General features: G+C 35.5%; 1 protein-coding gene across 4 annotated transcripts in view; it reads right to left on the bottom strand.

Annotated features, from left to right (window-relative positions):
* TAOK1 (TAO kinase 1) overlaps positions 1-14,018 on the bottom strand; it is a 146,379-nt gene that overhangs the window by 76,423 nt on the left and 55,938 nt on the right. For all 4 annotated transcript variants that reach the window (XM_037069707.1, XM_037069706.1, XM_037069709.1 and 1 more), the window contains one exon: positions 7,801-8,026. In XM_037069707.1, coding sequence (XP_036925602.1) covers positions 7,801-7,932 — 132 coding nt within the window. In that variant the 5' untranslated portion in view covers positions 7,933-8,026. The remainder of the gene's footprint in view (positions 1-7,800; positions 8,027-14,018) is intronic.

Below are 14,018 nucleotides of genomic sequence, written 5' to 3'. Positions count from 1 at the left end.
AAATAAAATCACAAATGAAAATGAAGTCACAACCAATGCTACAAAAATACTATTATAAAGAAATACTACAATTACATGTTAACAAACTGGACAGTCTAGAAGAGATGGATACATTCTTAGAAACATGCCATCTTCCAACACTAAATCAGGAAGAAACAGAGAATCTGAACAGACCCAGAACTACTAAAGAAAACTGGATCAGTAATAATAAAAAAAAATCCCTCCCAAAAACCAAAAGCCCTGGACCTGAGGGTTCATAGGTAAATTTTACCAAATATTCAAAGAAGAATTGATTAATACCTATCTTTTTCAAACTATTCCAAAAAACTGAAGGGAAGACTCTCAAAAACTCATTTTATGACACTAGCATTGCCCTGATACTAAAACTGGACAAAGACATAATTAAATAATTAAATAAATAAATCTATTTCAATATCCCTGAAAAACACAGAAACACAGATACAAAACTTCAACAAAATATAAGCAAACCAAATTCAGCAACACATTAACAAGTTCATATGCCCTTGTTCAATCAAGTAGCATTTAGTCCCAGGATGTAAAGTTGGTTCAATATCCACAAATCAACTAATGTGCTACATAATATCAAGAAAATGAAGAATAGAAACCTTATGATATCTAGTTGCAGAAAAAACATTTTCTTTGTTTTTAAGTATATTTTATTATGTTACAGTGTCTCAACTTTTTCCTCCCCTTTATCTTCCTTCCTGCACTGCCCCCACCATCTCAGCAATCCCCCTGGGTCCATAGGTCATACATGTAAGTTCTTTAGCTTCTCCATTCCCTATGCTATTCTTAACCTCCCCCTGTCAATTTTGTGCTTACCTATACCTTCCCCCACCACGCTATTAACGCTTCATGTGATCTCCATTTCTGTAATTCTATTTCTGTTCCCACTGTTTGCTTAGTTTTTGTTTTTTAGGTTCAGTTGTTGGTAGTTGTGAGTTTGTTGTCAATTTACTGTTCATAGTTTTTGATCTTTTATTTCTTAGTAAGTCCTTTTAACATGTCATATAGTAAGGGCTTGATGATGATGAACTCTTTTAACTTGACCTTATCTGGGAAGTACTTTATCTGTCCTTCCATTCTAAATGATAGCTTTGCTGGATAGAGTAATCTTGGATGGAGGTCTTTGCTTTTCATGACTTTGAATACTTCTTTCCAGCCTCCTCTTGCCTGCAAGGTTTCTTTTGAAAAATCAGCCGACAGGCCCTGGCTGGTGTAGCTCGGTGGATTGAGCACAGGCCTGCAAACCAAAGAATCGTAGTTCGATTCCCAGGCAGGGCACATGCCTGGTTGCAGGCCAGTTCACAGCAGGAGACACACAAGAGGCAACCATACATTGGTATTTCTCTCCCTCTCTCCTTCCCTTCCCCTCTAAAGATAAATAAATAAAATCTTTTAAAAAAAATCAGCTGACAGCCTTATGGGAACTCCTTTGTAAGTAACTCTCTCCTTTCCTGTTGCTGCTTTTAAGATTCTCTTCTTATCTTTAATCTTGGATAACTTAATTATGGTGTGTCTTAGTGTGGTCCTCCTTGGGTCCAATTTCTTTGGGACACACAAGCTCAATTTCTTTGAGCTTCCTCAACTTCCTGGAAGTCTATATCCTTTGCCAGATTGGGGAAGTTCTCCTTCATTATTTGTTCAAATAAGTTTTCAATTTCTTGCTCTTACTCTGGTTCTGGCACCCCTATAATTCAGATGTTGGGAGCATTTGAAGTCCCAGAGGTTCCTAAGCTTCTCCTCATTTTTAAAAAATTCTTGTTTCTTCTAGTTCTAGAACAGAATTCTTGTTTTGAATTCTGTTCCAGTTGGATGTTTATTTCTTCCTTTTTGTTCCAAATAGTTGATTTGGGTCCTGGTTTCCTTCCCTTCAACTGTTGGCTCCCTGTATATTTTCTTTTATTTCATTTTGTGTAGCCTTCGTTTCTTCCTTTATTTTGCAACTGAGCTCAGTCTATTCTGTGAGCATCCTGATTACTAGTGTTTTGAACTCTGCATCAGACAGGTTGTCTACCTTCTCGTTGCTTAGCTCTTTTTCTTGAGCTTTGATTTGTTCTTTCTTTTGGGCCACATTTCTTTGTCCTGGCACGCCTGTTATGTGGTAAGGGTCAAGCCTTAGGTATTTGCCAGGGTGAGGCAACCCGCTTGGCTGTGTTGGGGCGCTGTCTGTGGTGGAAGGGTCAGAGAGGGAACAATGCCACCTGCTCAGCTCTTGTCCCTCTTTCCATCACTTCCCTTGCTTCCCACAAGCGGACTGTGCCCTTTCTGGTGACGATTTGCAGGTGGGTGGGTTTGTGTACATTTTAGGACTCTTGTGTGAGACTGGGAGTTTCTCCATCCACCATCCCCCCTGCCAGATTTTTGACAGCCAAGAATCTGAGTCTTTAGCTTCCAGTGCTGAAATCCTGGGTTTCACAGTCTGTTTCACTCCCTCATGGTTCCTTCTGGCTTATCTGTAGGCGAATGTAGGATCGCCCTCGTAGTCTGCTGCCTTGCTGCATGTCTTTTCCCCGCAGGCTGCCATCTCCATCCCTCCTACCCGACTGTATGAATATTTCTTTTTTAACTCCTTAGTAGTTAGACTTCCATGCAAATGATTTTATGGAAGTTCTGGTCGTTCTTTGTTTAATTATTTGTTACTCTTCTTTTGGTTGTGTGAGGAAGTGAAGTGTTTCTGCCTATGCCTCCATCATGGCTGAAACCCAGAAAAAAACATTTGACAAAATGCAATATCCACTTATGATCAAAACTGTCAGCAAAGAGGGGATAGAAGGGACAAAGTCCAACATAATAACAGCCATAGACGATAAACCAAAAGCTAATATGAAACTCAGTGAAAAGCTGAAAGCTGGAAGTTTTTTCCCTAAGATCACGAGCAAGACAATAATGTACATTCTCAACACTTTCAGCACAGTATTAGAAGGCCTAGGCACAGCAATTAGACAATGAAAAGAAATAAGAGGCATCGCAATGGGAAAGGAAGAAGTGAAACTGTCATTATTTGCAGGTGACATGATACTAAATATAAAAAATCCTAAAGATTCCACCATAAAACTACTAGAACTAGTAAGTGAATTTAGTAAAGTAGCAGGATACAAAATGAATATTCAGAAACCAGTTGCATTTTAATACATCAATAATAAACTATAAGAGAAATTAAGAAAACAACCAAACTTACAGCTGCTTTAAAAAGAATAAAAATCTAGGAACAAATCTAACCATTAAGATAAAAGACCCATTCTTAGAAAACTACAAGACACTTAAGAAATTGAAGAAGATACAAATAAATGGACAGATAGACCATACTTATGGATAAGAAGAATTAACATTGTTAAAGTGTCCATACTATCTAAAGTAATCTAAAGATTCAATGCAACCCATATCTAAATACCAATGGCATTTTTCACAGAACTAGAACAAATAATACTAAAATTTCTATGGAACCATAAAATACTCCAAACAGTCAAAGCAAAGCAATCTTGAGAAAGAACAAAGTTGGAGGCATCACACTACCTGATACCAAACTATATTACAAGGTTACAGTAATCAAACCAGTATGGTACTGGCATAAAAACAAGCATATAGATCAATGAAGCAGAAGAGAAAGAGCAGAAATAACCTCACACTTCATATGATCAGTAAATCTATAATAAAGGAGGCAAAAATATACAATGGCCCAAGACAGTTTTCAATAGATGGCATTGGGATAATGGGACAGACACATGCCAAAAAAAGAAACTAAACCACTTTCCTTTACCACATAAAAATAATAAATAAGTTCAAAACTTACACGTAAGACCTCAAACTATAAAACTCCTAGAAGGAAACATAGGCAGTAAACTCTCTGATATCGCCCTTATATATTTTTACAAGCTTTTTTATTTATTTATTTTATTTTTAGAGAGAGAGGAAGGGAGGAAGAGATGGAGAGAAACACTAATGTGTGGTTGCCTCTTGCACTCCCCCTTCTAGGGAACTGGCTCCTAACCCATGCATGTGCCCCGACTGAGAATCAAACCAGTGACCCTTTGGTTAGCAGGCCAGCACTCAATCACTGACCCACACCAGCCAGGGCAATTTCTTTTGTATGTATCTCCTCAGGAAAGGGAAGCAAAAGAAAAAAATAAACAAATGAGACTACATGAAACTAAAAAGTTTTAGCACAGTGAAGGAAACCATCAACAAAATGAAGAAACTAAAGGAGAGAAGACATTTGCCAATGATATGTATGACAGAGGTTAATACGCCAAATACATAAGAAACCCATATATGTAACACCAAAAAAAAAAAAAAACCCACCAAACAATCCGATTAAAAAATGGGCAGAGGACCTAAATAGACATTTCTCCAAAGAAGACACACAGATAGCCAAAAGACTTGCGAAAACATGCTTATATTCCTAGCTCTCAGGGAAACGCAAATTAAAATCGCAATGAAATATTACTTCCCACCTGCCAGAATGGCTATCATCAATAAATCCACAAATAACAAGTGTTGGTGGGGATGTGGAGAAAAGGGAACCCTTGTGTACTCTTGGTAGGTCTATAAATTGAGGCAACCACTACGCAAAACAATAGAGTTTCCTCAAAAAATTGAAAGCGAAACTACCATATATCCCAGCAATTCTACTTCTGGGTATTTATCCAAAGAAAATAAAAACACTGTTTTGAAAAGATATATACACCCTTATGTTCATTGCAGCATTATTTACAATAGCCAACATACGGAAGCCACTTCAGTGTCCATCAACAGGCAAATGGATAAAGAAGATGGAGTACATATATACATTGGAATATTACTTAGCAATAAAAAGAAAGAAATCTTGGCACTTGCAACAACATGCATAGACCTAGAGGGTATTTATAATAGGTGAAATAAATCAGACAGAGAAAGACAAATACCATATGATTTCTCTTATATGTAGAATCTTAAAAACAAAACAAACCAACAGAAACAAACTCATAGATACACAGAATAAAATGACAGTTTCCAGAGTGGGGGGGCAGGGGAGGAACAGGTGGAAAAGGTTAAAAGGATTAAAATACATAAATTGCTAATTGTAAACACAGTCACAGGACATGAAGTACAACACAGTTAATAGTATTTAATTAGTTATATTAATTTAATTAATATATCATTAATATTTTAATAATTATGGTATCAGATGGGTATCAGACTTATGGGGTGACCACTCTGTAAGGTATATAAATGTCTAATCACTATGTTGTACACCTGAAACTAATATAATATTGTATGTCAACTGTAACTGGAAAAAAAGATCAACACACATAAATCAGCTATATTTCTATACTTCAGCAATGAACAATCTGAAAAGGCAATTAAGAAAGTAATTCAAATTACAACAGTATCTAAAAGAATACCAGACCAATAAATACATTTATGCAATGAAGTGTAACACTGGTACATTGAAACATTGCTGAACAAACCTAAAGAAGACCTAAACAAATGTTTAGAAAGACTTCCTGTGTCCATAAATTGGAAACCTTAATAGAGTTTAGATGCCAATACATGATTTACAGATTAAAGCAATCCTTACCAAAATTCCAACAGATTTTTAAACAGAAATGGAAAAACCAATCCTGAAATTCATATGGAATCACAAGGGGCCCTAAATAGCTAAAACTATACTTTATAAAGAAAAACAAAGTTAACTGTCATCTCCAATTTACTACAAATACACATTAATCAAAACAGTGATACAGAGGCAAAAGGATGGATATACAGAAAAATGTAATATGACAAAGAGTTCAGAAATAAACCTATATACGCCCTGGCTGGTGTAGCCAGTGGATTGAGCATGGGCCTGTGAACCAGACGATCGCAGTTCGATTCCCAGTCAGGGCACATGCCTGGGTTGTAGGCCAAGTTCCCAGCAGGGGACGCATGAGAGGCAACCATACACTGATATTTCTCTTCCTCTCTCCTTCCCTTCCCTTCTAAAGATAAATAAAATCTTCTTAAAAAAAGATTTAAAAAAAAGAAATAAACCTATACAATATGGCAAATTGATTTGACAAGAAGTCTAGCAAACTCAATGGGGAAAAATAATCTCTTCAACAGATGGTACTAGGATAACTGGATTTTCACATGCAAAGAGTGAAGTTGGACCTCTACCTCACAATACATACAAAAATTAACTCAAAATGATAACTGGATTTTCACATGCATAGAATGAAGTTGGACCTCTACCTCACAACACATACAAAAATTAACTCAAAATGCACTGATGATTACCTAAATATAAGAGCTAAGACCATAAACTCTTAGGAACAAATGGGGTAAATCTTCATGATCTTGGATTTGGCAATAGATTCTTAGACACGACACCGAAAGCACAGGCAACAAAAAGAAAAAACAGATAAATTGGAATTCATCCAAATTTAAAACTTTTGCATATGAAAGGACATTATCAAGAAGGTGGAAAAACTACAGAATGGGAGAAAATATCTGCAAATCATAAACTTGACTGTAATTTAACATTAAGAATACATTAAGATCCCTCCTGTCTCAACAACAGACATCCCGAACTTTAAAATGGGAAAAGGACTTGAATAAACCTTTCTCCAAAGAAGATATATGAATGGCCAATAAGCACATGAAAAGATGCTCAACATTATTAGTCATTACGAAAATTCAGATAGAAACCATGAGATACCACCTTGTACCTACTAGGATGGCTACAATAAAAATAACAGAAAATAACACACATTTGGGAGGATATGGAGTAACTGGAACTCTGGTATATTGCTGGTAGTAATGGAAACAGTACAGACACTATGGTGCAGTTTGGCATTTCCTCAAAAAGTTAAACGTATTATTACCATGTGATCTGGTGTTCTCATTTATAGGTACATAGTCAAATTTGAATACAGGGACTGAAAGAAATACTTGTATGCCAATGTTCACTGTAGTATTTACTCACAATAGCCAAAAGATAGACACTAGATTTACTGTCCATCAACAGATGAATAAACAAACCATGGTATATACATACAATGGAATATCATTCAGCTATAGAAAGGAATGAACATGGATGACCTGTGAAGTGATATTAAACAGTTTAAGTGATATAAGCTATACATGAAAGTACCTGTATTATATGATTCCATTTATATAAAATATTAGAATAGCAAATTATAGACACAAAAAGTAGATCAGAGGTTACCAGAGGGAGGTAGAGGGGAAAATTTGGAGTTATTGCTAATGGACACAGTTTCTATTTGGAGTGATGAAAAAGTTTTGAAAATAGATAGTGGTAATGGTTATATAACACTGTGAGTATAATGAATGCCACAAACTATACACTTAAAATTGGTTAAAATGGCGAATTTGAGTTTTTAGCATAAAGTACATGCATTAGCATACAAGTACACACATAAGAAAAAAGACTATGGTTCATATGCTTCCGCCAAACAATAATCCTAGATTTTCACAACACTAAGATTGACTCTGTATGGGACTTTACAGAAGTCAGTGTTCTGCAATGTTTAATTCTATAGCAGTACAAGTGATACAACTCCTAAAAACTAAAAATTCTAAACATGTAAGTTAAAGCAAAATAATATTCCTTTCCATTTTTCAATAACCTATAAAGCCCAATAAATAAAACTATCTATTTTCATATTATACACACACCTATGCAAGTTACTATGAAATGGACTATGGCCTATATCTCTTTATATCATTGATTTTTGCTCTGCCAGGACTAGATATTAAGTAAATGCTGGTCACGGACATTAAGCTTTTAACACTTACAAAATACACTGCTCCAAAGCTTCCATGGCCAATTTCTCTGAGATCTGTGAAGAGCTTCTCTGGATCTTCTTTGAAAAACAGTTCTGCAATTTCAGGGTCCTTCAGGCTGCCTGCACGGTTAGTTGATGGCATCCTGCTGGGCAATCAGCTGTTTGATTCTAATTTTATACTTGCTATCCCAGTCCTTGGTTCATCTGTATGAATGAAGCCACGCTGGCATGAACTACTGTAGAGATATAAGAAAAGAAAGAAGTCAGAAAAAAGCAAAAGCTGCTAAGAATAATTAATGTAAGATCATTTCCTAACATCCCATACAAAATTATCTCAAGTCTAGAAATTCACTGAGAAGGAAGTATGTTCTATTCAGTACTGTAGTTCCTAAACCTGGTTATCAGAATCATCTTTAAAAAATTCTTACTATATGTAAAATATAAATATATACTATGCTTACACTTCTAAAATTAAATAAGTTTTTTTCCTTAGAAGATTTCTTGTATCAGTACTTAAATATCTAATCCATCAGCAATAGATAATATAAGACACAATTAAAAACAAGCACAACTCAAGATGTACCCACAGTTTATTCCTAAAAACAGAGTCCCATTAATGATTTTCAAACATAAGAATATACACAAAAGATTTAATTTAGTAAGCTCTTCCTTACTTTTCCTTTCAGATCTATATGCCAGTGTTTTAGTCAACTCTAATACAGACATTCCAAAGAAAAAATGCAATGGGAGAAAGTACTGAATTTAATGCAGACAGCCACTTCCCCCATAAACCTGATTCACACAAAATATGGCCCTTATCTAAACTGCTTCATTAGATAAGTAGACACTATAGATAACCAGTAAATTCTCTGGTAGTTCTGCTACCAATTCCTTTGTATCATTTTACCCAATTTTATTTATTTTTAAAAGACTATTTATTTTTAGACAGAGGGGAAGGAGAAAGAGACAGAGAGAAACACGAAATGTGGTTGTCTCTCGAATGCCCCCCAACCAGGGACCAAACCTGCAACCCAGGTATGTGGCCCTGACCAGAAATCAAACTGGTGACCTTTGAGGGACAACACCCCAAGCAAGTGAGCCACACAAATGAGGGCCATTTTACCCAATTTTAATGCCTCTCATAATGGAAAGGCTGGGCTCTGGAATGACACTGCCAAGATACAGATCCTGGCAACACTAACTATTTGTAAGCTGTAACTTACATAGTCTCATTTCCCTAATCTTTAAAATGAAAATAATAACCTACCTCACGGAGTGGTTGTGAGGGTTAAGTAAATTATTAAATGTAAGCACAGACTAATACTTCTGACACAGTAACCACTACATTAGTTATCGTTTAACCTGCTTAAATTCACCAATTAAAGGGAGAAAAGCTCTAAAATTAATTTAAATAGATTTCTAAAGTAACCTAAAATTTCTAGCCAATTCTCCCCATGTCCCTATATAACTTTAAAGCAACTAACTCTCATTTTTAGTGAAGCCACTGAACCAATTTTAATCCTTGCTAGAAAATTTCTTTACAACTAAATAAAACACACACATATTTTGTACCTCCCTAAATTAACACTGCACTGCAATATAAACATTATTTGTTAATTGTTATTTGTATTCCATTTCTAACATATTGTCAAGTTTGCCCCATATACTTTTACTGATTTCCCTACTCTGGAGCTTCTCTGGAACAAAGTGCTTCAATTACAGTTCTTTCAATAATATAGACCATTGTACTAGCTGGTGTGGCTCAGTGGACTGAGTGCTGCCCTGTGAACCAAAGGGTTGCTGGTTTGATTCCAGTCAGGGCACATGCCTAGGTTGCAGACTAGGTCCCTGATGGGAAGGAAGCCTATGAGAGACAACTGATCAACGATGTCTCTAGCACAGTGTTTCTCTCCTTCTCTTTCTCCCTCCCTTCCCCTCTCTAAAAATAAATAAAATCTTAAAACAACAACAACAAAAAAGAATATATGACCATTGGAAAAATCACTTAACTTCTCACTCCTAAACTAAGGAGACTGAACTAGATTCCATATAAAGTGTAATTAATCTATCTAGAAAAAAACTTCAGTGTTACGTGGGATCTTGAAGAACTATGAATAAATGATTTTGCATCAAAAATTTCTAGCGAGTTCCAGGATTTGCATCTTCTTTCTTACCTGCTTAACAAATTTGCATTCAAAATTCTTCAAGACTTAGATAAAAATACTGCTTGTACAATCTTAACTCTCATAGAAAAAGCTGATCATTCTCCCTCCATGCTCCAAAAGTCCCTGCAGTATTGACTGTATTACAGTGTAATTATTTAACTCTCTCCCAGACAGGTAGACACAATGTGTGTCATCCACTTTTGTATCACTCTCTCCACCCTACACCCGGTCTCCTACAGTTAATATTACATATATATTTTTCAAACTTTAGGAATACTTAATTATTCTCTATCACTCCTAACAATGATCTAACTTCCACAAATATTTAAGAAACAGATAGTACACATTAAGGCTATGACTGCAAAATATTAAAGTTGATAGTAGGAAAACAGTAAATTTATAAGGATAACACCATCCAAAACATCAAAGAAACAAGAAAGAATGAGGCAACTGGAACATTTGGTCTACCAAATGTGTTTTGGTCTACAAAACACATTATCATCATTGCCAGATTTTTAAAAATAGGACAAATAAATCAATAATCTAAAGGAGTTCAGAAAAAAATCCATATATGTGCATCTTGTGAGTACACAAAACAGTATTATTGTTTACTAATTACTATATTACTTTTTGCACAAAAACTGTAAACCTACTTTTCTCCATCCTGTATAAAGTTGTTTTTTTAAAATAATTTGATAAATGCATGTGAGGAAGGGAACTCATTATATTGCTGATGCAAGTGTAAAATGGAACGACCTTTTTGGAAAACAGTTTAACAGAAGCTTATTAGGTTAAATAAATATTTACTATATGATGGAACAATTCCTTAAATAGCTATCATTTACTCATAAGAAATGAAAGCACAGGCACACAGAAAGACTTCTATACAGCAGCTTTATTTCATAATAGCCCCAAACTGCAAGTAATACAAATGTCTACCAACAAGTACGTATATAATAAAATTATGGTATAGTCACACAATGAAATATTATTCCCAGCAATAAAAAGGAATAAACTACTGATTCATGCAGCAACACAGATTAATATCAAGGCATTATGCTCAGTAAAACAAGCCTGGAACAAAAGAGCACATACTGTACGATTCCTCAGATAAATTCTCAAACATGCAAAACTCATCTAAAGTGATGGATCATGGTGGCCTGATGCTGGAAGGGGGACAAATAGGGAAATTAGCTACAAAGAGGCCCAAGGAAAGTTTTTGGGGTGACAGAATTCTATAACCTGATAAGGGAGTGAATTATACAAGTGTATATACGTGTCAAAACTCCAACTGCACACTTAAAATACTGTATGTAAAATATAACTCAATTAAACTTTAAAAAATTTAAATAAATGGCTTAAAATATATACTTTATATGTACTGCAAATTTATAAACAAGATATGAAAGGGTATGTATTGGAATACTAACATTTTTCTCTGATCAAGTAAGGCTGTGAAGAGCATTACTTGTTAGCCTATACACCTATCATCTGAATTTTTTTAGAAACTTTTATAATTTTAATACGTTTTATTTTAAATTTGAGAAAAATATTTTTACATTAGAAAAATGATGGTTATTATCAAAGGTTATTAACATTTATTAACTCACAAAAAGACTCATGCATTTAAAAATTTATGTCAAAAATTAGAGTCAAACACCTTTAACTGGAATATAATCTAAAGAAAAAAGTAAACAAAATATAACCGGAGACAGTGAAATTAAGAACAATCTAACAACAGCCAGAGGAGAGTGGGAGGGGACAGTGGGGAGAAGGGTTTTCAGGAACTACTACAAAGGACACATGGACAAAACCAAGAGGGAGAGTGAGAGCAAGGGGAGGGAGGTGGGTTTGGAGGGGGTGGGTGGAAGGGGTAGAGAGAAAATACAAACAACTGTAATTGAACAATAAAAAAATTTAAACTAAAAAAAAAATTAGAGTCAAACAAAAAAAATGAACATCCCTGACTGGAGTGGGTCAGTGCGTTGAGCATCACCCTGCAAAACCAAAGGGTCACCAGTTCAATTCCTGGTCAGGAAACATGCCTGGGTTGTGGACCAAGCAGCATGTGAGAGGCAACCAATCAGTGCTTCTCCTCCTCTCTTCCTCCCTCCCTTCCCCTCTTAAAAAAAAAAAAAACTAAATAAAATCTTTTTAAAAAACCTGAACATCCAAAGCAAACACAATTAAGGGTCAATATTCCTTAAATCAATAGGTATCATTGAAATCACTTAAAAAGTACCTGATCCACCAACACATATGTGGCCAAAAGATATATATCAATATTCTATAAACAAGTAACATAAATGACTGGGGGAAGAAGTCTAAACTTGAAGTATAATGAGTATGACCATGAGTTTTCTGATTCCATTTTCCTCTTTTATCTTCCAGCTTTGACCTAAGAGTGGCCTGAGCAAAGAATATGCCTAGGGTGCTTAAAAGAAAACCCTTATATAAATCCCCGTTTTCTATCCAAAGAACCAGGAAAGAGGGATGCTGTGATCTGGAGATTGTGGGGGGAAATGTCTTCCTCCCGCCCTGCTTTTAGGACTGCAATGCCCCAGCAGCAGAAAAATTACGTGAGAAAACCTCTCTGACAGAGTAACTGGGAAACAGGGCCCATGTCATTCAAAAAGTGTGAAGGCGAATTCTTTGGGGTTTTTTTCCTCCTTTCCTTTCCCCACTTCACCTAAGGACAGCTCTAGTTATGGTGAATTGTAAAATGACAAAGTCTAAAATTCTGAGAGAAACCTGTTTCCTGGTCAGAGGAAGTGGTAAAAGGCCAATGGAAACAGAAGAGTATGGGGGAAATCAGGAGAGGAGAGAGGTAGAAAAGAGATGCCCCAATTCTGTGTATAAACCAACACAAATACTGATTTGTGGCTGGGTGGAACAGACTCAAAAGTACACTAAACAGAACTAATCTATCATATAAACCACTGTCCAAGCCCCAGACTGGTACTGAGAGGCAGGGTGCCAGGAAAATACCAAGAGCACAGAGAGAAAAGGAAGGTCTAAATAGAACTGATAACTAGAACCCCAGCCACAGAAAGTGAGACAGAACTAGCCATCTAAAACAGTTAGCATCTGCTAAACAAAACAAAAAAAATCCACACAAACAAACAAAAAAGAAACTAACCACAAATCAACATTCTCCTGAGGACATTAACAGGACTCTGAAATGCCAATATCTGAAGTGTCCAGGATAAAATCCAAAATTACTCTACATGCAAAATAAATAACCACACATACACACACACACAAACTGGAAAAATGAGACAAATTATCAAGGGAAAAAGAAGACCAACAGCTGACTATTTTGAGATGACTCATGTTACAATTCTCACATAAAAGTTTAAAGCAGCTATTGTAAATATAATAAATGAGATAATGGTTAACAGTCATGAAACAACTGGAAAGACACAGATTCTTAGAAAAACTGAAATTATAAAAAGAAAAACACATGGAAAATTTAGAACTGGAAAATAGTGTCAGAAACGTAAAATATTGCATGGGCTCAACTGCAGAATAGGCATGATAGAGGAAAACAGTAAACTTGAAGATAGAGCCAGATAAATTATACAAATTGAAGAATAAAGAAGAAAAAAGACTGAAAAAATGAATATACTTTAGTGACTTTTGGGATTTGTATAAATTATCTAAGTTTCACCACAGCGGTACTATATAATGAGGGGAAAATAAATTGGTAGAGAATAAAATCTTTTTCGTAATGGCAGAATTTGACCAAAAAATCATAAAGATAGATATTCAAGAAACTCAGCAAAGCCCAAACAGGACAAATGCAAAAACAAAACAAAAGAAAAACACAGGCCTCACATGTCATAATCAAAATGCTTAAAAACAAAGATAGAGTAAAATCTGAATGACCATAGATTTCTCATATAAAACAATGGAATCCACAGGAACTGCTATAATATCCTTCAAGGTGATGAAAGAAAAGAACTGTCAATCCAAAACAGAATCCTTTTGCTAGCCCAAGTTCTCAGGAATAAAGGACATGGTGGTGAGGGGGACAGGAGAAAGTGAGGAAGAGACTGACCGA

This window comes from Sturnira hondurensis, unplaced genomic scaffold (assembly GCF_014824575.4).
Source record: "Sturnira hondurensis isolate 20B ecotype Veracruz unplaced genomic scaffold, ASM1482457v3 Scaffold0018728, whole genome shotgun sequence".
Taxonomy (NCBI): domain Eukaryota; kingdom Metazoa; phylum Chordata; class Mammalia; order Chiroptera; family Phyllostomidae; genus Sturnira; species Sturnira hondurensis.
Note: the sequence above shows the minus strand (reverse complement) of the source record. Positions and strands in the feature narration are given on the sequence as shown.